Here is a 26,436-nt window from a genome sequence, read left to right on the forward strand (position 1 = left end):
CACTACAATTTAAAATCCTGAACACAATTCATTAAAATGTGTGAGCATTATTTGGCTGTTTTTATAAAGTAAAATATCAAAATTAAAAGTAACTATTCTACAGTAACTATTCTAATAGTGCACATGCATAACTGTGCTGCATTTTCAAGAGCAGGTGGGAGCCATGTCATGAAGACTTTATGCTGAGAAAGAGCTCTAAAGAGGTGGAGAGCGTTGCTGGATAAGTACAGAGAAGGTCAGGAGGAATGCACTGAGTCTTTGTGGCTTTAGAAAAAGTATATCATAGAGTGGCCAAAGAGGAACTGTGGTACTGCATGAGAAAGTCAGAAGTGGCAGAGAAGTATATGAGGGTGGTGCAGGACGGCAGTGAGACAATGTGGGGAGGTGTGAGGTTGAAATGACAGATGAGGTCACAGTGAGGGTAGAATCAAATTAGGGATTGGCTTCTTGTTTGCTAAAGATGTTTGATAGATTGAAAGATGAAATCAGGTATCGGTCTCTATAACTATGATGTATGCAGATGGCATTCTGATCTGTAGTGAGATCAGGGAGCAAGTGGAAGAGACCCTGAATAGGTGGAGTTATGACCTGGAGAGAAGAAGAGTGAAAGTCAGTACAAGCGAGACAGAATAATGTGTGTCAATGAGAGACAGAGGTGTAACAGTGGAGATACAAGGAGCAAGTATAACCATCCAAACCAATGGTGCACAAGAGATGCGAAGAAGACAGTGGAGATGGGTGGAGTGTGTGAAGACTAGTGTCATGGGTGATATGTAACAGAAGGATAGCAGCAAGAATAAAAGGCAAGGTTCACAAGATAGTAGTGGGAACTGCTATGAAGTTTGAAAACAGTGACACTGAGAAAAAGACAGGAGACAAAGCTGATGTTAAAGATGGCAGAATTTAGCTCTGTATAAGATCAGAAGTGAGTACATCAGAGGGAGACAAATTTAGGAAGGAAAGGCTGAGATGGTTTGGACATATATGCACAGGGGGGTTGTGGACAAGGGATGATGAATAGCAGGCAGAAGGAAAAGAAAGTGTTGCATTTTGCTGCTGTAGAACTCTTTTGAAATAATATATTAGATTTGTTCTCTTATGTGCTGATCTGTGCCCACCATGGTAAGAGTTGATAGTCCTCCCTCATCTCTTTTCTGTGAAAGAAGGTGAGCGCTAAGCATTATTAAATGTTACTTCACACAACACAATAACAACAATTACCTGTTGAGATAATAAAAGTTTAAGTGGAAGTTGGCTAAAAATAAGCAAAGGAATAGTTGACCTGGTTTTGCTAGCTGTTAGCATAGTTAGCGGGCTGCCTGACATGCAGTGTTGGGGAGTAACGGAATACATGTACTGCCGTTACGTATTTAAAATACAAAATATGAGTAACTGTATTCCATTACAGTTACCGTTTAAAAAGGTGGTATTTAGAATACAGTTACTTTGTTTAAATAAATGGATTACACGGTGGTACTTCCCTGTTTCATATTGTGGCGGGTCAGGACTGTTTGGGTTTTGTTTGACAGGTACGTTCTGTAGTTCCAGGCGGCAGCGTTACGGTTGCCATGGTTACAAGGTGACGCTCTCTCTCTGCGTGTTTCCTGGGTGAGAGAGCGCCTTTTTGTTGTTGTTGTGCTAAGCTAATAGGCAGAATGCTACCGGTATAGCTCTAAAGAATGTAGCATCATGGGCAGTGTAGTCCGTGCTGCAGGGGGAATGGACTGCCATACACGTTATGTGTCTGTGAGCGAGGGAGGGAGAAAAAGGAAAAGTATGATCTGTCATCGAGCAGAAACGGGAGCTGGAAGCATGTAAATATGATAATAACCACTGCAGCCAAGAAGAGTGCCTGACGAGCCCAGTTGTAAGTACGCTATTAAGACTCGACTGTACACCGTGTTCGTGTTTTCCTCCAAAAACAATAAGTTCCGTTGGAGCAGCCTTTCAACGCCTCTCTCTGTCTCTCGCTAGCAAAGTTGACCCAGACAACAAAGTATAGCTAGTTTTCGGCTACGAGCCCGACACGAACCCGTATTAGTCAGAGGTCCCTTTACTCCGGTTCGGAGCCGCGGACCTTCAGTAACAGTAATAAATCACAGCACTAGTACATTCACGTAGTTGTAAACAGCATGATAATATATTAAGTAATCCAAAGTATTTCATAATACGTTACTCTCATTGAGTAATTTAATGGAATATGTTACAGAATACATTTTGGGGCATGTATTCTGTATTCTGTAATGGAATACATTTTAAAAGTAACCTTCCCAACACTGCTGACATGCTTGTATTTATGCAGCTGGAGTTTGTAACTCCAGTCTCCTGCAGCAGGGTTTTGTATGAGTAGGCGCAATCTGTCAAGAGCTGCTCCTAGCATTTTGGAAATAAAACTTCAATGGTCTTTATCTGAATAATTATATTGGCTCGACCAATGCTACAAATACACAAATGACAGGCAGGAACAAAAGAAATTCATTTTCCCTCTTAGACGTCAGTGTTCCATCAAAATTATTTTACATTTATATTTTAAAAATAAAAATCATTTGAAACTGTTGCTTTACAGATTAACCTTATTTTATGAAATAGAAAGTACATATATGTTAGGTACCATATATACTATATGCTGTATATAAATGATCAACATGCTGTTTATTCCTCAAAGTAAAGCTAATGAATTGATGACTGGAATTTGGATTTTTTTTCCAGCAGTGGAAACTTGTCTGGTAGCCAAAATAAGTCTATTGATGTTTCATTTGTGATGTCATGTACACAGTGCTTGAGACTTGGGTCTGGACTTGGAGGAGCTTGAAGATATAATTCTCCATACTGGATGTTATATACCGGTTGTAAGTAAACATGTACTCCCTGACCAGTGTTGGGAAGTAGTGATGGGATTTCCGGCTCTTTTTAGAGATCCGGCTCTTTCGGTTCGGCTCACTAAAAAGATCCGGCTCTTTCGGCTCCAAACCGGCTCTTCAGGTTGTTTTGTTGCTTTAATTAATTTATTATTAACAATAATATTAAATTATGCACAAAAGGAATTACTAACATAAAAAAAAGTGGTTTTATTTATATATGTTTATATATAAAGCTAACGAGGCGAGCTGCCAGACCACGCCAGGCTCCACCACCAGCTAACGAGGCTAGCTGCCAGGCCACGCCGGACTCCACCACCAGCTAACGAGGCTAGCTGCCAGGCCACGCCAGGCTCCACCACCAGCTAACGAGGCTAGCTGCCAGGCCACGCCGGGCTCCACCACCAGCTAACGAGGCTAGCTGCCAGGCCATGCCGGGCTCCACCACCAGCTAACGAGGCTAGCTGCCAGGCCACGCCGGGCTCCACCACCAGCTAACGAGGCGAGCTGCCAGACCACGCTAGGCCACACCGGGTACCAACACTAGCCAGCAAGGCTATCTGCCAGGCCACGCAGGGCTCCACCACCAGCTAACGAGGCTAGCTGCCAGGCCACGCCTGGTACCAACAAAAAGCCAGCAAGGTTAATTGCCAGGACAGGCCGGGTTTTGGCAACCCTCAAAGGTGGTTCGCAAACAGCGGGCCTTAAAGCCGTTAAGATGCCGCCTAAGAGGAGCACCGTTAATGAGGAGGAACTGGAGGACATAAAGAAATCCCTAAACTTTATGTCAGAAGAAATAACAACAATTTCAAAACAACAAAAACTGATACTTAATTTAATGGATGATATTAAAGAACTAAGAAGGCAGAGCGAGGAAAAGGACAAGAAGATTGCTATGCTGGAAGGACGGGTGTCAGATCTGGAACAATATTCAAGAGTAAATGATGTGATAGTGACAGGACTGGAAACTAAGCATCAGACATATGCAAGGGTAGCAGCATCAGAGAGAGGGGAGCCACCCGAGCAAGAGCTACGCTCTTTGGAAGAGCAGGTACTGGCCTTCTTTAAAAGCAAAGGTATCGAAATGGACAATAAAAATATTGAGGGATGCCATCCTCTTCCGAGGAAAAACAAAAATCAAATACCTGCCATTATCATTCGTTTTGTTAATAGAAAACAGAAAAAAGAACTGCTCAAGCAAGGAAGAAAGCTAAAAGGTACAAATGTTTATTTAAATGAACACCTAATCAAGAAAAATGCAGACATTGCAAGACAAGCAAGAATATTAAGAAAACAGAAGAAAATACAGTCAACTTGGACGTCAGACTGTAAAATATTCATTAAGTTAAATGGAACACCAGAGCAGGCTAAGGTTCTAGTCATCAAAGAGATGACGGAACTAGAAAAATATAACTGATAAATGCAAAGCAGTGCTGAATATGATGGGACCGTCCAAGTGCACAACCAACGCAGATGTCTGACAATTTTCAACTAACAACTCATATAGATATTGAAAATAAGACATTGATGTATGACAGCAACATAGATCCTGATTGTAATTTCTTTAACAATAAGACAAATGAATGCAATTATTATACAAAGGAGCAACTTAAAAAGGAATTCAAGGTAGATCAGGGTATAACAATGGTTCACTTTAATAGTCGAAGCTTATATGCAAACTTTCAATCCATCAACGACTACATAACACAGTTTGAACAGCCATTCAATGTGATAGCCATATCGGAGACCTGGATAACTCCTGGAAAAGAAGAAGACTTTAAAATAAATGGATATGAATTCCTTCATGTAGACAGGATCAACAAGAAAGGACGTGGGGTGGCACTTTACATTGATAAAAACCTAAAGTACGAAAGAATGGGAAGAATGACAACTGTTATTGATGGAGTGATGGAATGTTTATCAGTGGAAATAAGTATGGAAAAAAGGAAAAACCTAATTGTCAGTTGTATATATAGAACACCAGGATCTAAGATTGAGATATTTAAAGATAAAATGGAGGACTTATTTACAAATATAAATCAGAAAAGAATGTTTATTTGTGGGGACTTTAATATTGACTTATTGAATCCAAATCATAATAAGAGTACAGAAGAATTTATTGATTCCATGTACAGCATGGGTTTATTTCCACTGATAACAAGACCGACCAGAATAACATCTCATTGTGCAACTCTATTAGATAATATATTTACAAATATAATAGAAGGAAATATAAAAAGTGAGCTGTTAATCAATGATATAAGTGACCATTTACCAGTCTTTGCATCTTATAATTGCCATTATAAAGTGAACAATGATGGACATAAGATTATTTACAAAAGAATAAGAACAGAGAAGACATTAAATTGTCTTAGAAATGAACTTTTAAAGCAAGATTGGAATATTGTATATGAACAAACAGAAGTTAATAAAGCTTACGAAGGATTTTTAAGAACATTTAACACATTACTTGATAAAAACTGCCCAGTAATTGAAATCAATAGGAAACACAACTATGCAGGAAGACCATAGATGACTAAAGGACTACAAAATGCCAGCAAAAAAAACCAATACCCTATATCGAGAATTCATAAAAAAGAGAACAATAGAAACTGAAAGGAAGTATAAAACTTACAAAAATAAATTAACTAATATAATGAGATCCTGTAAAAGAGAGTATTACATTAAAAGGTTAGAACACAATAAAGATAACACAAGAGATGTATGGAATGTATTAAACAGTATAATCAAAAATGAATCAAGGAATAATGATTACCCTGGGTACTTTATAGAAGGGACAAGAAGTATTAATAACATGGAAGAGATAGTAAATGGCTTTAATGAATTCTTTGTAAACATAGGGCCAAAACTGGCAGAGGAAATAAAGGTTGATGGAATAGAAAGGGACACTGGTGAAAATATTGAAAGGAATAGTAGCTCAATGTTTTTAAGAGCAGTGGAAGAGAAAGAGATTTATGACATAGTTAGAGGACTTAAGTACAAAACCAGTACAGACTGGAATGATATTGATATGGTAACAGTAAAGACAGTTATTGATGGTATTGTAAAACCATTAAAATATATATTCAACTTGTCGTTTCAAAAAGGGGTTTTTCCACAAAAAATGAAAGTTGCTAAAGTTATTCCATTTTACAAAACCGGTGAAAGGCATCATTTTACAAACTATAGACCAGTGTCAATACTCTCCCAGTTCTCTAAGATACTGGAAAAACTTTTCATAAAAAGATTTGACAGTTTTGTGGAAAAATATGAATTAATGACAGATAGTCAGTATGGGTTCAGAAGCAACAGATCAACAGCTTTGGCATTAATAGATTTAATGGAAAAGATAACGGAATGTATGGATAATAAGAGGTATGCGCTCGGCGTTTTCTTAGATCTAAAGAAGGCATTTGATACTGTTAATCATGAAATTCTATTAAAAAAACTGGAAAAGTATGGGTTTAGGGGAGTGGTTTTGGAATGGTTAAAAAGCTATGTTGGGAATAGGCAACAATATGTACAAATAAATGAATATAAATCTAATTTGATGGATATAGCTTGTGGAGTACCTCAAGGTTTAGTACTGGGTCCAAAAATGTTTATTATGTACTTAAATGATATCTGCAGAGTATCGGAGATTTTAAAGTTTGTAATATTTGCAGATGACACAAATATACTGTGTTCAGGTGTGGAATTGCCACAGGTTTTGGAGATGATCACACAGGAATTAACTATATTAAAGAAGTGGTTTGATATAAATAAATTATCATTGAATCTAGATAAAACCAAATTTATGTTGTTTGGAAACCAAAAGAGAAACATCAAAGTAGAAATATGTGTTGACAATGTATATTTAGAAAGAGTAAATGAAATAAAATTTCTTGGGGTGATCATTGAGCACAAGCTCTGTTGGAAGCCACATATTACTTATGTTCGGGGGAAACTGGCAAAGGGCATTGCCGTCTTGGGGAAAGCAAAGCATATGCTGGATCAGAAAGCACTGCACATTTTATACTGTGCTTTACTACTGCCATATATGAGCTACTGTGTAGAGGTCTGGGGAAACACATACAAAAGTAACACACAAACAATAACTGTAATACAGAAAAGGGCCATTAGATTAATAAATAATGTGGGGTACAGGGACCATACAAATGCACTCTTTGTCAAAATGCAAGCTATTAAATTCCAAGACTTGGTGAAGCTTAAAACAGCGCAAATAATGTATGAAGTAAGAAATAAATTGCTTCCAAAAGAAATCTGTAAATTGTTCATAGAAAGAGAAGGTGGGTATAACTTAAGAGGGAAATGGAATTTAAAAATACAAAGTGCTAGAACAACTTTAAGAACGATGTCTATCTCAATTGCAGGAGTTAAATTATGGAACAGTCTAACAGAAGAAATAAAAGACAGTAAAAACATAAAACAGTTTAAAGTAAAATATAAAAACCTGATTTTAAATAAGTATAACAATGAAGAAAACGGGGTTAACCCAGGACGGTAATGTTGCTGGTAATGGTGTTGTGGTTCTTTTTTGGGTTTTTTTTTTTTGTTTTGTTTTGGTTGTTTGTTTTCCATAATTTGTGTATCTGCAAATATACACCTTCTGTATTTTTCATATGAAAGAAACTATACTGTGGTGGGGCTTGCTAATTTCTTGTTTTTGATTTATGTATGTTTTGTTTTGCTTTGCTTTACTTTTGTTTCATATGTTGTTTGTTTAATTTAAGACTAAAAAAAAAAAAATTAAATGAATGAGAGGTAAAACTTGAGGGGGTAGGGACAAATAAGTAAATACTTCTACCTACTCCTTTTCAAACAAATAATGGAATAATATATTGTAATGATTGTGAAGGCTCATGTTTGAAATGTTTGAAATAAAAATGAACTGAACTGAACTGAACTAAATATATGCGGTGGCCCCTAGAGACAAAACACGTACAAACTCCAAAACACATTTCTAGCATGAACTGAACTTCCAAAGCAGAGCTACTAGATCACTTAAATTACACAATTGAAAGCATGTGTGTATTGTTTGTGTATTTATACACAGGCACTCATATATATTCAAATAATTTAAAAACAATGTTCATTTACCTGTTACTACCACACACCAAATCCGGTCGTTGGTACTTGCTGGCTTGTGTAGCCACTAGGTAACAAAAGCTCAACACTGCGCCCAGCATCCTGGAGCACTTCTGTTGTCTTTTGTACGTGTTTTGAGTTTTTATGTGCTTCTGAGTTTTTACGTGCTTCGGAGTTTGTACGTGTTTTTACATGTTTTGGAGTTTTTACGTGTTTTGGAGTTTGTACGTGTTTTTATGTGTTTTGGAGTTTGTACGTGCTTCAGAGTTCGTACGTGATTTGAAGTTTGTATGTGCTTTGTCTCTAGGGGCCACCGTAAATATACTTTTATTTTTTCACTCCACATAAAATGTAATAAATAAATCATATAATACAAAAACCAACTATTCACATTTCAACTTTTAACTATTTAAATTTTCAGCTTTTTCCTTTTACAAGTTTAAAATGAAACAACACAAAACACTGCAAACCACAACACAATTAAATACAAATTAAAATATGAAAACAAAAAGAAGATGCATATTCTCTGTCATATGGGTCCACATGAATAAACTTTCTGAATCCTTTATCATCTGCAACTGAAAATAGTTGTGGATGATTACTATACCTTTCTAATGTGACGTTGTTGTCCCTGGCTTTCTTTCTCTCTCTCTGGCTCTGTTCCTGTGCTACTGAGTGTAACTACCGCCCCTCCCCCCTCTGCCCAGCGTAAAGCACAAGGCTCGCGTGCGGAGTGAAGCAGAAAAAAAGTGCGAGAGAGAGAGGCTGAGAGAAAGAAAAAAAAAAAAAAAAAAACCACGTGACGGCTCGCGATAAGGAGCCGGCTCGCATCGTTCACTTCAACGAACCGGCTCTAAGAGCCATTTCGTTCGCGAACGACCCATCACTATTGGGAAGGTTACTTTTAAAATGTATTCCGTTACAGAATACAGAATACATGTCCCAAAATGTATTCTGTAACGTATTCCGCTACGTTACTCAATGAGAGTAACGTATTCCGAATACTTTGGATTACTTAATATATTATCATGCTGTTTACAACTACATGAATGCACTATTGCTGTGATTTATTACTGTTACTGAAGGTCCGCGGCTCCGAACCGTAGTAAAGGGACCTCTGGCTAATACGTCGGGTTCTGTGTCAGGCTCGTAGCTGAAAAATAGCTTTACTTTGTTGTCTGGGTCAACTTTGCCAGCGAGAGACAGAGAGAGGCGTTGAAAGGCTGCTCCAACGGAACTTATTGTTTTTGGAGGAAAACACGAACACGGTGTACAGTCGAGTCTTAATAGCTTACTTACAACTGGGCTCCTCAGGGACTCTTCTTGGCTGCAGTGCTTATTATTATATTTACATGCTTCCAGCTCCCGTTTTGCTCGACGACAGCTCGTACTTTTCCTTTTTCTCCCTCCCTAGCTCACAGACACATAACGTGTATGGCAGTCCATTCTCCCTGTAGCACGGACTACACTGCCCATGATGCTACATTCTTTAGATCTATACCTGTAGCATTCTGCCTATTAGCTTAGCACAACAACAACAAAAAGGCCTCTCTCACCCAGGAAACACGCAGAGAGAGAGCGTCACCTGTAACCATGGCAACCGTAACGCTGCCGCCTGGAACAACAGAGCGTAGCTGTCAAACAAAACACAAACAGTCCTGACCCGCCACAATATGAAACAGGAAAGTACCGCCGTGTAATCCATTTATTTCAACAAAGTAACTGTATTCTAAATACCACCCTTTTAAACGGTAACTGTAACGGAATACAGTTACTCATATTTTGTATTTTAAATACGTAACGGCAGTACATGTATTCCGTTACTCCCCAACACTGTCCCTGACTGCTTGGCAGTGGCTTGTGGAGGTTGCTAGCTGTCATTGGGTTAAATCTGTTCCACTGCCATGCCTCCAAAATGCCAGAAAAGCATTTTGGGGTTAGTGAGGCAAGCGTGGTGGCCTGTTAGTGACCAAAGAAAGCACAAGGAGGTTTTAGCTACAGCACCAACTACAGCAGCAACGTACACCAACCACTTGCCAACCAGTCTGAGAATGCACATTTTCCCCTTGCAACTGGTGACTGTATCACATCCAAGATGGTCGACAACTCTTGAAAAATATGCATATGCTGTCATGAGAAAAACCTCTATTGGATATCGAGACTCCGACTTGCCTCATTTTGTGAAATGCGGTTCTAGATACCAAGATTGTGATGACAAAAAGCTTGGTGTAACACTTCACACTGGGACTTAACAAACAGTCATGTTTTGCGTGGTGGCTGTGTGCAAAAACATACATAAACATAAGGCACTCTTATCCAAACATTTAGAGCTCAGTCGCATAGTATCTAAGGTAATCATGACACCAACAGTATCGTTAACATTTTGGACACGCACCAAAAAAAGGATGCCTCCACACGCTAATCTTCCAATACCTAAATTGGAAACGGGTCAAACTTCACAAACACACTTGGACACATCCACAGTTTGTTTTCATGTGTGAGGGTAAAGAAGTGTGTATGAGTGCTTTGAGGCAGCAAAGCTGATTGTATTTCCTCTCCAGCAGCTGATACTGTAGCTGCTGTGACCAGCTGCAGCTGTCACTATGTGTCACATGCACCCACACACACATGCACTCACGCCAAACTCACAGCACACAACCCACCCCACCTGCACGTAACCTTTAACTTGAATGCATACATGACAGCGGAGTCGTCATGAATAACCTGGATGACTGAATAAGCACAAAAAGCTCCTGTCTCAGGGGTTAGTTTAAAAGGATAAAGGTGCAGCACAGAGAAAATCACATTTCCTCAATGTCATTTTACTGGACAGCCTGAGAGGATTTGGAGGAAGCATTTTCCTGAAATATTCCACAGTTGTGGAAATTTCTTGTATAATATTTTAGACATGCTTAGTCAACAGCATGTAACTGAGTTGTAGTTTCCACTTGCTACTTGAAAAGCATCATTGTTTCAGTGAGTGCTAAGGCTAAGACAAAGCTAGGCAGGACTGGATTAGCAGTGTTTTATTTATTTTATCTAAGGAATAAATACAGTGACATTAAAATACACCCAGATTTCCCCGTAGCCTGTAACTGAGAAAATAATTGCATGCTAATGGCACATCATCATCATATATATATATACATCATATATATGTATATATATATATATATATATATATATATATATATATATATATAATTTTTTTTTCTTTCTTTCTTTCTTACTTACTGTAGCCTCATGTTTTGGTGCTTTATTGTAGGGTTCATATGTATCAACTGGCAGTGTTGGGAAGGTTACTTTTAAAATGTATTCCATTACAGCATACAGAATACATGCCCCAAAATGTATTCTGTAACGTATTCCATTACGTTACTCAATGAGAGTAACGTATTCTGAATACTTGGATTACTTAATATATTATCATGCTGTTTACAACTACATGAATGTACTATTGCTGTATGATTTAGTACTGTTACTGAAGGTCCGCGGCTCCGAACCGTAGTAAAGGGACCTCTGGCTAATACGGTGGGTTCCGTGTCGGGCTCATAGCCGAAAAATAGCTTTACTTTGTTGTCTGGGTCAACTTTGCCAGCGAGAGACAGAGAGAGGCGTTGAAAGGCTGCTCCAACGGAACTTATTGTTTTTGGAGGAAAACACTAACACAGTGTACAGTCGAGTCTTAATAGCTTACTTACAACTGGGCTCGTCAGGCACTCTTCTTGGCTGCAGTGGTTATTATTATATTTACATGCTTCCAGCTCCCGTTTCTGCTCGATGACAGCTCGTACTTTTCCTTTTTCTCCCTCCCTCGCTCACAGACACATGTGTATGGCAGTCCATTCTCCTTGCAGCACGGACTACACTGCCCATGAGGCTACATTCTTTAGAGCTATACCTGTAGCATTCTGCCTATTAGCTTAGCACAACAACAACAAAAAGGCCTCTCTCACCCAGGAAACACGCAGAGAGAGAGCGTCACCCTGTAACCATGGCAACCGTAACGCTGCCACCTGGAACTACAGAACGTAGCTGTCAAACAAAACCCAAACAGTCCTGACCCGCGACAATATGAAACAGGGAAGTACCGCGTGTAATCCATTTATTTCAACAAAGTAACTGTATTCTAAATACCACCTTTTTAAACGGTAACTGTAACGGAATACAGTTACTCATATTTTGTATTTTAAATACGTAACGGCAGTACATGTATTCCGTTACTCCCCAACACTGTCAACTGGATATAATTCATGATCTCCTCTTTCCCATGTCACTGACAAAAAAGTTCCTTTAAAAACAGAAAATGAGGAGCAATTTCCAGTCAGTACGTTATTTGTTTGTTTTTTTGTTTAAGTTTCTGCATGTGGTTAAAAAGTGTGATTTCAAAAGTACAGAGAATTTTTTTTTTATAAAATTTTACACTAAAACTGTTTTTAATGGTGTAATGTAAGATTTATCAAGTCGGCTTCAGTAAGTTCAGTTATCATCAAAAGGCACACTTCAGTTATTCTACCTGTTTTATTTCCCATAACTTAATGAACTTGAACCCGTGTCGCTACCCGATCCGTACCGGAAACCCGATCGGTACCCCGCATGCGCAAGTCTTACGTCACTTCCTCTCTTTGCCAACATTGCGACATTCAATATATTTGAATGACACGGTTAGCGCCCAGTTAGCTCCTAGCATTTCTCAACAGCTCTGCCTCCTTTTTGACTACCGGGACATTTAAACAATGGATAATCCGTATCCGCAACAAATTTTTGCTTTTCTCCTCAACAGAGAGCATTCCCCGATTGAACAACAGCGCCGTAAAATAAGAAGAATGGTGCCTAATGACAGAGTTAATAATACAGACTTTATAATATGTCACATGAAGATTCAGCAGCCAGATGAAGTGTTTACTGGTAATTGACAGTGATAGCAGACATCATCATCACTATTCCAACAATCCTCTCCACACAGACAAGCATAAACACACTCGATTATCACTAAATCAAATTTAACACACGTTTGTAATGACGCTAATTCAGTTTACAATAGGGTTCATTCGCTCAGTCAGCAGGTGGCAGTATCCTCGTACACTGGGGAGTAAACTGCCATTAAACGAACAGAAGAAGAAGAAAACATCTGCACATGCGCGGTACGGATCGGGTAGACCCGATTTGTACGTGTCGCTACCCGATCCGTACCGGAAACCCGATCGGTACCCCGCATGCGCAAATCTTACGTCACTTCCTCTCTTTGCCAACATTGCGACATTCAATATATTTGAATGATACGGTTAGCGCCCAGTTAGCTCCTAGCATTTCTCAGCAGCTCTGCCTCCTTTTCGACTACCGGGACATTTAAACAATGGATAATCCGTATACAAACAAATTCATGCTTTTCTCCTCAACAGAGAGCGTCCCCCGAACAACAGCGCCGTAAAATAAGAAGAATGGCGCCTAATTACAGAGTTAATAATACAGACTTTGTAATATGTCACGTGAAGATTCATCAGCCAGATTAAGTGTTTACTGACAATTAACAGTGATAGCGTACATCATCATCCTATACTAATCAATCCTCTCCACACAGAGAAGCATAAACACACTCGACTATCACTAAATCAAACTTAACACACGTTTGTAATGACGCCAATTCAGTTTACAATAGGGTTCATTCGCTCGGTCAGCAGGTGGCAGTATCCTCGTACACTGGGGAGTACACTGCCATTAAACGAACAGAAGAAGAAGAAAACATCTGCACATGCGCGGTACGGATCGGGGAGACCCGATTTGTACGGTCCGACTTTGCACATGCGCAGTAAGGATTGGGGAGTCCTGATCCGTAACTATCTTTTTATTTTTCGTTTTTGTCTACATTGTACTGAAATGCTTCATTATTGCAAACATTTTAAGAGATACTTATTATTCTTAACATCTTAACAGATACTCTGACCAATAACTATCGTAAAACACTACGACCGGAAGTAGACACCTTTCGCGCATGCGGGGTACCGATCGGGTTTCCGGTACGGATCGGGTAGTGACAGTACGGTCCGACTTTGCACATGCGCAATAAGGATCGGGAGTCCCGATCTGTCATTATCTTTTTATTTTTTTGTTTTTGTCTACATTATATTAAATGTTTCATTATCGGAAACATTTTAAGAGATACTTATTATTCTTAACATCTTAACAGATACTCTGACCTGTAACTATCGTAAAACGTTTCGACCGGAAGTAGACACCTTTCGCGCATGCGGGGTACCGATCGGGTTTCCGGTACGGATCGGGTAGTGACAACCCCAATGCAAAAAACAACACCCACCTGAAAGGTAAACCAAATTTCAACAACTGTGGATGTTTTGAGCTTTACATTGCAAAAATACTCATTTTCACATACTGTAAACATACTGTACACTGAGACAGATACATGCAGGTGATATTTACAGTAACTGACATTGTTCAAGAGTATTTAAAAAAAAAAATCACATATCAAATAATTATTTGTGCACATAAAAGATGAACAAGAGAGATCATTTTCAGTCTGACTTGCTCTGCTTCGTATTTGGACAAATTTATTATCATCACTTTGAATTTAGGAAATGGTGAAATAATCCAAACAATTTTTTTGTTTCTGCAAAGCGTCTGCTGAGAGCAATGTATAAAGTAAGCACTTAAAATATGTGTAACCTGATTGGTATGTTTTTACAGGGAGTGTAACAGACAATGTTATTGAACCAGATCCAACTACATAAAAAAAGATCTCCCAGCTCTTGTGACAGAGTGCACCCTTCATACTTATAACAGAGCAAAAGCAGACAGGGGGAAAGCGTGGGTTCATGGTGTTGTTGGTGGAGGGACAAAGTGGGGGATATACTTTAAGGGAATACGTGATGAAAGGAAGCCAACACATGGGGAGGACACTTATGACAGTCACAAGTTTGGGTCTCACATGTTTATCTGATACACAGTTATACACCACCAAATAACTACAGACCAGTTGTGAGTTTTGTTAGAAGGAATGGAGAAAACAGGCAAACTGCGAGCCTTAAAATATACTCCCTGTTTCAAATAAAACCTTTGGCCACTGGGCAAACATGTAGTTTCTTATCTCAGTCCTGTTGGGTTCTGGTTCACGGAGAGTTTATCTTGATATTATACATAAACTTTGGTTTCTGAGAAAAAAAAAGTTTATTTTAACTGCAAATATTATTTAAATTTCACATTTAATCCTTTGTGGAACAATGTAAGAAACCATCGTTTTTGACTTAAAAGGCTCCATTACTGTGGCAGCTTTTCAAGACAGGTAGTCCTCATCTGGTATTTTGATGGTATTTTGCAAGAACACATTATGTTCTGTCAAAACACTTTTACTTATTCTAAAATTCATTTTTACCCTTCAGCTGTATAAACCTGATTGAGTATTATTGTAACCCTGGCAAGTGGGCGGGCAAGGTAGACACTCAAGTTTGTGATGGAGATAACTCGAGAACGAGGCGACGCAGGATATTCAAATTGATAAAAATCTCGAACGAGTCAGAATCTCAGTGACCTTGACCTCAGAGGTCAAGTTTTCAGGAAATCTTGTGAATGAGATAACTCGAGAACAAGGCAATGTAGGATTTTGACATTGATTCTTAAATAAATATTAGCTTTGGGAGGTGTAGAGGTACATCTACTGATGCGAATCTTATTCATCCCACCTGATAACTCAGGGGCTGTTAATGATCAACAGTAGTTGAAAGTCCAAACGTTTAAGTATTTAATGTTCTGACTCTCCAGTACATTCTAATGCTGCTGTGCTGCACTCTTATTATGAGGACAATGATCTTTTTGACAATGTGCAGTGATTTGAAGCAGCAACCTTCTCGCCGACGGCTCACTCCTCTTCTGTTTTTAAGCAACAGGTAATCTCATGACTTTAGTCGAGGAGCATTTTGGAATGAATAGCATGCATGATATTTTAGTACTCTTAAAACATGTTTTATTTGGTACCAATATCATCCCTGTAGTAATTCCAATTTGAGGAAGTTGATAATGTTTGATGTCACTTTGTGAGTTTTTTTTCAAGGCGCTGCTTTGCAAACTTTTCCTGTGTTTATAGCTCGTGAACCAAAAAACTGCCCTTTTTTTTTGTTAAATAAGCTACAGCATGATGCCTTCATGATCGAGACAAACTTCATACCTGTTTGAAAGGAGACACTGCTGAATATGGTTTGCCCATGTAGCTGCCTTCTTGATTCACGCCATTATGAGGAAAAATCGGACCCTGGATAATAAATAAAAACGCTGACAATGTGGCCTTATAAAACACCAAAAGGTTGAGTTACTCAACTCTCAAACACAAACATTATTAACTTCAACAAATCGGTGCTTACTGCACACACAATGGGAATCCTAATGCTCTAATTGGTCAAGCTATTGAACTCAGACTGTCCTTACAGCTCCAGGTGGCAGAACGATTTGCCTGCCCGTTGGTCAAGGATCCTGGAGCTACATCTAAAACTTGCTCAGAGCAAGAAGATGGAGGAGCTAGATTCAGTGAGCTGCCTTGAATTGAATTCTCCACACTGCCCTTCCATCTAGAATGCTGAATGTCAAGTTCTTTAACATCAGTAAGAGCTGAGTTCCCATTCAGCCTTTGTGGGGGATAACCACTGTTCTCGCTGCATAGTCCCAATAGTCTCCTTATGCTCCACTGTCTTCCCTTACTCCTCAAACGGAGTATCTCCTGGAAGGCGTGCCTGAAATCGGGGCTGCGACAGTAGATGAGAGGGTTGAAGGCTGAGTTGGAATATCCAAGCCAATTGAGGAGTCTAAAGGGTACCTCAATGTTTTCCAGGCTGAGTATGTCTCTGAGGATGTTGAGGATGAAGAATGGTAGCCAACACAGTGTGAAAGTTCCCATGATGATACCCAGAGTTTTTACAGCTTTATGTTCTTTAAGAGAAAACTTAAGACGCTTTGTGGCGGAATGTTTTCCGTCCCCTTTGTCTGTCCTCAATCTGCTCTCTTTCCCCTTTCCTTCTTTACCAGTGTCTATACTTGGGTTTTGCATATTTAGACTATCGTCTCCTGCTTCTTCTCCCACCTCAGTTCCTGTCCTGCTTTGATTTAATGCAGGGCTATCATCAGGATAAGCAAACTGTGAAGCGCAATGCAAGTTATACATATGTCTTTCCCTTCCTCGGATCTTCTCCAGCTGTTTCTGAGCCTCCTGGAACACGCGGGTGTACAGGAAAATCATCACCACCAGTGGCAGGTAGAATGATACAATTGAAGAAGTCACTGCGTATGCCGTATTCGTGTTGAACTCACAGCAGTTTTCATCTTCCAGACATTGGAGAGCTCTGGGATCACGTGACACCGACATCTTCAGATGTATGGGTAGGAAGGAGATGAGGGAGGCCACCACCCAAACTGCAAGCACCACTGCTACAGCTCGACCCCTGGTTATCAGCAGGAGACAAAAGAGTGCGCAGAGAAGTGAAGAACGTTGCAAACAGTAGACGTGAGTGACAACACAGAGATAATTTCTTAGTTAAATATTATGCTGGTTGTCCAAAAATGTAAAAGAGCTCTAAAAGCAACATAATAGCCACGACTACATTCTAAATTAACTACAGCTAAGCCCAGGATCTAGCTCAGGCAGGTAACATGAGCTGCACTGCGTCATGCAGAGATAACATGCTTCATTCTTCTCATTCTCCCCATGTCATATGCCAAATACACGCTTTTTCAGTTTGGTGGTCTACTTAAGCTTCCGTTTAAATTTTATATGTAACGTATTTGTGGGTAATTATAAGTTTGGGGTCTGGTTAACTATATTCTGCTAAATATGTCCTTCTGATTCATTCAGATTTAAAATGGCTAATCGCTAAGATAATGGCTTTTCTTCTTTACTGTTACCTACATTATACATGTATTAATTTGATGAATTTGAGTCAGATATAATAATGGTAAAAAAAAGAAAAAAGAAGTACGGCATCTATAATTTCTAAGGTTTTACATATCAGGATTAATTTTTGTAAACATTGTCTAGTCTTTATCATCATGTCTTAAAATGAGGTTACTATAACTTGAGATGAACAACATGTGTCATTATTTCTGCAATAAAAACAAAGCTAATATGTGGAAGCAGTGTGTAAAAAAAACCCCATGAATTATTTGCTTGCAGAACAACCTTGAGCAGCAATAACTTGAAATAGTCTTTCTCTGTGTGTCTTTATCAGTCTCTCACATCATTGTGGGGGAATTATGATTTATTCTTCTTTACAGAGGTGTTTCCGTTCATCAGTGTGAGCAGGTTTTCATTTACTCAAAGCTCTCTTAAGGTCTTAAGCTCTCTTACACACAGAATTTCAATCAGCTAGAAGTCTGGACAGTGTAGAAATGTTTAGCTTATTTTAGAGTTTAGAAATGTGTTAACATAGAATGTAGAATTATTGTAGAGACACTGACACTGCCCTCAATGTAATAAAGGCCTGACTGTCATGAACTTAGGAGTAGATTGTAGGAGACCCCTCCCCCAGTTGAACTGTGAAAGTAAAACAGAGAGGAGTTAATCCTGAGAGGAAATTCCCCAGAGAATGTTTGGGTGGGGGTCTCAACATTTGACCTGGATAACTGTGGTCTGGAAGGGAGATGGGTTTTATGACCTCTAGGGAGTCACCTACACCCACAGTGTTTTAACTGTCACGCACACTCACTTACGCGCATACACATACATACAGGTATGCGTACACAGTCACACACGAGCACTCACAAAGACAGACACAGAGTTTGCAGCACACCGTAGGGGGGTTTTATGATGGGGACACCTCTATAAAGCTGGCTGTAACTAACAAAGGGGTGAAGATTTTGCAGAGGGACACACCGGCCTCGTCTTCCCTTCTAGAAGTGCATGCTTAAATGAAGATGAATAAAGATGAATAAAAGTTTTGTGAAAATGACTACTGAGTTCCGGTGCCGTCTCTGGAAGTTTCGACGAATAAAAGAACAGGGGTAAAACTGATTTCGCAACAACAGTAACTGGGTCTGACTGAGTTAGAACATCTTTTGTTTTTGAGTCATTGAAGATTGCCTGCTGTGCTTGTGATCATTGTCGTGTTGCATGATCAAATTTGACCTAAAATACTTTGGTACACAGAGTTCATGATCGACTCACTGACTGCAAGGTGCAAAAAGTGGGCTTGAGATTTTGAATGAGGTGCTTGTGTTAATATGCTGTGTTTGGCTTTCACCAAATGTGGCGCTGCACAATACAGCCAAAGAATCCACAAAGGACTTTGTTCCAGAAGTCTTGTGGTTTGTTCCAAAGCAACTTTGCAAACCGAAGCTGTGCTGCTATGCTCTTTTTCAAGAGAAGAGGCTTTCTCCTGGCAACTCAGCCAAAACAAGCCATGCTTGTTCAGTCTTTTTTTAATTGTACCATCACGAACTTCAACATTTAACATGCTAAGTGAGGCCTGCAGAGTCTGAGATGTAGCTCTTGGGTATTTTGCAGTTTCTTTGAGCACTGCACGGTCCGACAGGAGGAATTTGCTGAGGAGTCGACTCATTGGAAGATTAGCAGCTGTCTCGAATGTTTTTCACTCGTGAATACTTTTTCTCAGTTTAGAATGATGGATTTCAAATTGTTTAAAAATGGCCTTGTAACCCCGTCCATAAAATCACTGCTGATGTTTTTTCTTCTTCGCATTGTGTTAACACACACCTGAATGTTCCAGGTGTGTGTTCCAGAACAACAAACTGTTCCAGAACAGCAAACTGCCAACAGCAAACTGCCAAAACATCTTTTATTGAGGCACTTACACATTTAATAAAGTGCATTTGATTAGCAGCACCTGGCTGCTACCTACCCTGTTTTTTCCAACGGAAGCAGTAAGGAAGTATTCAGTTTTTCACACACTGCTTCTGCGATCAGGCATTAATTTTGTATAATAAATAGTCACACAGTGTAATATGTCCAATGTATTGTTGTTCATTTAAAGTTTTATTTAACTAATTTTAAGACCTGCTAACGATTATTTTAAATGTTACTATATCTATATTTTACCACGACTGTATTTGAGAATCAGAATATCTTCATTGTCATTGTAACAAATACAATAAAATCAAGTGCTGTGCCTGCGGCACTGAAGAGAACAAAAATAAATATTAGCAAGAATAAATATGACTTTGAAGGTTGTAACCCCAAATGTCCAGCCTCAAACGAAAAGTCAGAGGTACAGAAAGCTCACGTCTTTGAAACTCTACACCTCTAGATTTATTTTCAACCTTAAATGCAATCTGCACTCCCTAGCTGACTCTAACCCAAGCTGTATCAGACTTTGCACAGGGGTACAAAAGGGAACATCAATATTTTCACGTGTTTAGCTGCAATCCTGAACAGACTTTGATGTGAGCAAAAAGTAGAGTTTCCTTTTTTAAGTGGTTTAAAGTTAGATTATTTAACCTTAATTAAAGTCTTATAGAAACAACTCTTCAGAGAGGAGGCTATAGCCACACTACAAGGAAAACTGTCACTAATGCCCTAAATAAAGGACTCATATTTTCCAGTATGTTGCACCTCTGGTTGTACCGCAGCAAGTGTCAACAGTGTTTGCCTTTAACAGGAGACAGAAAGCACCTGATGTGACATCACTGGTTGGGTTTAACTAAGTGTGCAACATCTTGGAAAGTTTGAAAATGTAGAGATATTTGCAGTAGCAGCTTGATCTAACCTCATACTACATACTAGCCAAGCTACATCTCTTTTGTACCTGGTGAGCAGTGTTGGGTAGCGGAGCGGTGAGGTGATGGCAAGGTAGCGGTCCAGTGCGATCACACAAAGCGTTTCAATGCTGGCAGTCACGCATAGCACATCGGTCGCTGTCCAGAAATCACACATGAAATTTCCGAACTGCCAGACTCCCCGCAGGATGGAGATAGAGCCAAAGGGGACCACAACCACACCCATGATGAGGTCAGCAACAGCCAGTGAGGCAATGAAAAGATTGGTGACAGTCTGGAGCCGCTGAAACCGCAGGATGGCGGTAATCACCAACACGTTTCCTGTGTAGAAGAAAGCAAACTGTATTCGAAACTATAAACTGGATCAATTGTAAAAGCGCTTGATTGAACCGAAAGAGTCACAGCTTACCAAAAACTATAGCCAGGACCAGAATGGCCATAGCAACACCAAGCAGCACGAGTTCTGCATCGCTGTACTCTGGTCTAGAAGAATTGAAGACCTGGGTGAAGTTACTGTGCTGTGAATGGTTAGTCTGTGCTAACACAGTACTCACACTTCCCATGATCTACAGCGAAAACACACAAAAACACAGCTTTGGTCACGAAAGATAAAGACACATAAACTGATTGTTTTGCATGCATGATCAATTTAGTAGGGAAGACGTTTAAAAAGGTATACAAGAGATTGGACAGCTTGTATTTGTTCCTTGGTATGCCTCTGTGTTTGTCATGCTTTTAGCAGTTTGTGCAGCAGCTTATGGGATTTGTATGTTTTTTTTTGGTGTAGCCTCAGTCCACAGGATCAGCATTTGGCTGCAACGAGTCCACACACACTAGTGGGGTGTTATCTACTCGGGCTCCGATGCTTTTTGAATAAGATTACATGTGACCCTTTGATCTGTTTGGCCTTCTTTAACAAATAAGGGTATTCCTTTTTTTTTACACCATTAATGCCATTAAAACAAAAAAGCAAATGCCAGTGCTGGTAAAAGCAAGAGGATGGCTCCTGCAACATGTGTAAATGAAGACACTAAATGCCCTTGTTATGTAATAGTGCTTACATAAGTAAATGCACAGAAAGATGATTGTGCTCCTAAAGTGCCATTAACACACACAGGAGTATATGTAAGCTGTTTGTATTCCAACAGATCATTCTTTCTGCCAGAATGATCAAAGAATGAAAAGATATCAAACTTTGAGCAGTATTTGATGAAAAATAGCTTTCACAGAAGTCTGTGCATGAGAGATAGCCTGCTTTTTATCTTATCGAAACATGCATACTGTGTATATGTGTTCACAGAGGAAGTTATATGTTCCTCTATATTGTCATGATTTAAACGTATCCTCCCCAGTGACAACATACGTCCTGTGATATAATGTCATGTATCAGCATCCAACTTCATGTTTTTCTTGCCTTGTGTTGCTATAAACTCCCTTTTTCTGTGTTGACAGAAAAAGGGAGTTTATAGCAACACAAGATTTTTAGTTTTCATTTTTTTTTAAAACTGATACTGAATACTGCAGTGACAGAAAACAGGAGAAAAGTGAGCAGCAAACTTTAACAGGAAGTAAAAGTCCTTGTCCAAACCACTAGGCCATCAGGACTTCCTCTACACACTAATCTTAGTGCCATGGTACAGAGTGTACACTTTCGATTCAGGGTGTTACTAAGCACAAATAACTGATGCTGAGGAAGAGCAAGGCTTGTGAAATACTATATAGGCTCCAGGAGCCCGTATACTGGTGTTTGCAAAGGAGCAGTGCACGGCAGAGCAACAACAGGCAGCTTAAATAAATAATCCCCACATTGCTCTGATGCTTTATAGATATATTCCAGTGATACATTAAAAAATACATAACAATAAAGTTTTGGCATCAGTTGCATTTATTCCTCAATGCTATTTCTAGTCATGTTCCAGCATAAATAGTAATAATAAAAACAAGACGTCTGTTTTTTGGGGGGCTGAACATAAATGCTCTTCCACAGCAGGCATCTAACTGACAGCAGACACATGGCGATCCTTGTTTGCGCTTCTGATGTAGATCCCTGTCGGGGGATGGTACGTTGTACAGATACTAAATGTCTACTACTTATGGACTGTTTGCCCTTCACAGGTGGCATTTTTCTTATTTTTGCTTTTCTCCAATATGTGCAATTAAGAGAAGAACACATCTATGTCTTAATGCTAATCGTAAGGCTGTTTGGCCAACTGGATCTTCTGTGTGCATTTGCACTTAGATGCATGTGAATGTTGGCTTTATTCCAATGCAGTCCAAACACTCTCAACATATGTTAATTGGCAGCAGTAAAGAGGTGCATTGATTCACGAGTGTTTACCCAGTTCTCCCATGGTCAATGAGCAAAGTGTTGAATTTTGGGATGCTTTTTAAATGTCGGGCGATTGTTGTTTTTATGACAGTCATCCCGTAAGTGGCATAATCGTCTAAACATGAAAGTTAAACGGTGTCATTACTTTGCAAGTGCGAGGCACCGCACGTTAATTTGGAGAGCAGGTATGCTGTCAATCATGCCGTCTGCGTCCACAGCAGCATGTTTGTGCGAACATTCGTCATCGCTTGGAAAACGTCCCTAAGTCAGCACATTAACATTTTAGTAAATACAAACTAAAAGTGCAGAGAAAATGATGGATCTGCTGGAAAGGTAAGTGCAGACTCCTTTTAAAAATAGCATTTTCATTAATTGTGCTTTGAAATGAGTTCTGTTATACAATAATGCGTGTGATTGTGCACTACACACACAAAAATCTGACTTTCATGTACTTGTTAATTCATTTATGTTTTGTGATGTCGCTGTCGCTGTTGTTTTTCTCACAACACCAGTCACTTACACTGTTACTCTTTGCCCTAATGACCCCTGTACTACCCCTGCAGAGGGGATCAGTACTCCAGGAGGTGGTTGCACACATTAATACCAAGTCAAACTTGGAAAACTGACTCCAATCGCCTCCCTAACCAAAACTGTTTAAACACCCGAGACCGAATCAAACACAAAAGATTTACTGAAATGTAAAAGTCCCAATATTTGGGCTGAGGGAGCATGGCGATAGTAAGTACACTGAGCACTTAACACACAAAAGCGCTTGCACAAATATAAGCATGAAGCTGCAAGTGTGTGGAAAATACACAGAGAGAGAGAACACCCAGCTTTTGTTGTCATCGGTAAAATAAAGAGATGGCGGTAGAGCAAACTGTGAAAATGACACATGCTTTACTAGGAAAAGGTAAACAAGTTTCTGTCCTGATACCATAATAACAGGAAGAAAAGGAAGAAAATCAATGATATCTGTAGGTTTTGTCAGACAATTTAAACGATTATATGATAGGTAATCTTCAAATCTCCCGTGATGTCAGAGTTAGGTGCACATGTTTTAAACAATGTCATCATCAAATAGTCTTGTAAAACTAGAAAAACTTAAGAAAAACCCTTAGCATTTACTTTAAATATATATTAATTTCACTGCTTTGAAAAGTCCAAATAAATCACAGAGAGTGGTGCTTCCACCCGTGACAAATAGGTTGCCTGCAAGATTTGCACTTTGTAAAACAGATTTTAATTTTCAGGTGTTCTTTAATTGTTACCTCCAGACTTTGTCCTCTTCTTCAGTCCAGTGATTTCATACTCCAGAAGCTTTTAAATCCACCACACAAAGATTCATAATAAAGTGTCTGCCAGCAGCTTTTTCTTCATTTTTTGCTGAGTTGTTAATTTCAGGAGTTAGTGTGCGACTGACATGCACAGACAAACACACACACGCGCGTGCTCTGTCTCGCTCCCTGTTTCTGTTCCCACACATGTATAAACACTTTCAGGTCTCAAGCACACTTGCCCCTTTGAAGCAGCTGAGTCTGTCAGCCTTTTTTATAAGCAAGCCACGATGACATCACAGCAGGATAGTAGCCTATCAGAGGACAAGGAATGGCTTTTGCTATATATCATATGTCTGCAGTGCACTGACAGCCGGACAGCACCCAGTGCTCTCTGGGAAACCTTAGGGTTTTAACATTTATTTATTCAGGGCAGCTTTTCTGAGCTTCTTTTCAGCACCGCCCTCCTCACATTCTCACATAGGAGGTGCCAAACAAAACCACAGACTTCTGTATTTGGCTGCTGTTTAGCTGTACTTCTGCACCACAGCAGTGCAAAACATAACAGCAACACTATTCAAACTGAATATGGCGTTATACTGTATTCCCATAACCTGCGCATTCAGTATCAGTATGAGGATATAATAAGAATCACTTTGCATGCTCAGACAGAAAGTCAAGGCTAAACATCCATTCACCAGTCTCTTGTTGCATTAAACCTTAAATTAGATTGTTTCTTTGTTCCAAACTGCAGGGCTGATTTTAATATTTATAATTTTATATTAAAATGTTTAATACAATGTGGACTACATGAAGTCTCATTAAAACAAACTTAGAGGCAGTGGATGTGGGAAACAAAGTGTTTTATTATGTAATTTTGAATTTTCTAAAAGACATCAATTCACGAAGTATTTCCTTGATTTCTCTACCGCTACACAGTCCTGTGAAAAACTAAGTGCACACCTTGATTCAGTAGCTTGTAGAATGACTTTATCCGTCTTTCATATGCTTGTGGGGGACTTTTGGCACACTCTTCATTGCAGTGTTGGTTCAGTTCATTGAGCTTTCGTTTACACAAGGTCCCCAGATGATGTGGCTGCAAAATATCATTATCATTATTATTGGGTTTGGTTTTGCCAAACGGGGTGCTGTGAAATATAGCCGAAGATCTTCGCTTTGGTATGAGCTAAGGACACTTTAACCATGCTGCTATGTTCTTTTTAGAGACAGGAGGCTTTCTCCTGGCTGCCCTTCTAATGAATCCAGGTTTGTTGCGCTCCAGACCATCAAACTGCCAAAATCTCAGTGTTTATAGAGGTGCTCACACTTGTTGATGATCAGTGAATCAGATTTCATTAGCAGCACTTGGCTGCCACTTACCAACTTAATTGATAAGTAAGCACTGAGGGTGTACTTACTTTTTCACTGGGCTGCATACAGTTGAACTGTATTCATAATGAAAACGACCCACAATAGAACATGAACTTTGCTGCTTCATATTTGTGCATCAGTGTTTCTCATTTCACTGATCCATCACAGCACAGACAAGTCACCACTGGTCACATATAAACAAAACACTGCGAAAGCGTTTAAAGCATTCAAGGTAAGTCTCCATAAGTGTGCAAAGCTGTTAACGTGATCTGTGATCTCTAGTAATCATAAATACAGTGTACATACAAAATAAAAAACCAACCCAGTGCTCAAGATCGTGAATGCCTCTGATGCAACCAGTGGTAGTGTCAGTAATCATACCCAACCAAATATAAGGCCACTGAAATGTTTTGGAAAGAGGCTACCTCGTAGAGAGCCACCCAACTGAGTTATGACATTAAGTCAAATCCTGCACCTTCCATCATGCCACCTTGTGTGCTTACTACGTTAAGACTCTTAATGTGTTCCAGTTGAAGTTGGAAGTCAGAACTGATCATTCAAAATTTTCCTCTACCTTGCCGAGAAGCAATCAAAATCTAATTTTTTCTTGCTTACCTGACTTTACCACTGGAACACCCTCAACGTCACTGCCAAGTTCCGACATCTGACTTCCGAGGTAAACGGATCTGGTGGCATCTGGCATTAACCAAAACGGGTAGAATGAACTCCACTGAAGCTGCAAATGAAGGTCTTCTGTCTTCCCTGAACCTTACATGTCAAGGAGGTG

At 39.4% G+C, this 26,436-nt stretch overlaps 2 protein-coding genes and 1 long non-coding RNA gene across 3 annotated transcripts; 2 read left to right on the forward strand and 1 right to left on the reverse strand.

Annotated features, from left to right (window-relative positions):
• The first annotated feature begins 3,083 nt into the window (after nt 1–3,083).
• Nucleotides 3,084–8,710, forward strand: LOC146510143 (uncharacterized). The gene has a single exon (XM_085174781.1). The coding sequence runs from the start codon at nt 3,577–3,579 to the stop codon at nt 4,273–4,275; it is 699 nt and encodes a 232-aa protein (XP_085030907.1). The 5' UTR covers nt 3,084–3,576; the 3' UTR covers nt 4,276–8,710.
• A 6,167-nt stretch (nt 8,711–14,877) lies between these two features.
• Nucleotides 14,878–24,685, reverse strand: LOC146510144 (beta-2 adrenergic receptor-like). The gene is made up of 4 exons (XM_085175258.1): nt 24,273–24,685; nt 21,082–21,238; nt 20,702–20,993; nt 14,878–17,386 (listed from the first exon to the last, which is right to left on the reverse strand). The coding sequence occupies exons 2-4, from the start codon at nt 21,233–21,235 to the stop codon at nt 16,351–16,353; spliced, it is 1,482 nt and encodes a 493-aa protein (XP_085031384.1). The 5' UTR covers nt 21,236–21,238; nt 24,273–24,685; the 3' UTR covers nt 14,878–16,350.
• Nucleotides 17,083–20,994, forward strand: LOC146510145 (uncharacterized). Its single transcript, XR_014876514.1, has 2 exons — nt 17,083–17,199; nt 17,275–20,994. It is a non-coding gene; the product is annotated as an uncharacterized LOC146510145 (long non-coding RNA).
• Nucleotides 24,686–26,436: the final 1,751 nt, after the last annotated feature.

Source organism: Neolamprologus multifasciatus, chromosome 10 (genome assembly GCF_963576455.1).
Source record: "Neolamprologus multifasciatus chromosome 10, fNeoMul1.2, whole genome shotgun sequence".
In the NCBI taxonomy this organism is placed as follows: domain Eukaryota; kingdom Metazoa; phylum Chordata; class Actinopteri; order Cichliformes; family Cichlidae; genus Neolamprologus; species Neolamprologus multifasciatus.

Excerpts from the sequence above, each read along its gene's own strand:
- LOC146510143 (XM_085174781.1), top strand. The coding sequence starts at position 3,577 with ATGCCGCCTAAGAGGAGCACCGTTAATGAGGAGGAACTGGAGGACATA.
- LOC146510144 (XM_085175258.1), bottom strand. The coding sequence starts at position 21,235 with ATGGGAAGTGTGAGTACTGTGTTAGCACAGACTAACCATTCACAGCAC. Across the intron at positions 20,994-21,081 it reads GGTCCTGGCTATAGTTTTTG|GAAACGTGTTGGTGATTACC; the intron begins GTAAGCTGTGAC and ends TCTTCTACACAG. Across the intron at positions 17,387-20,701 it reads TACCCAACACTGCTCACCAG|GGGTCGAGCTGTAGCAGTGG; the intron begins GTACAAAAGAGA and ends GCTGATAACCAG.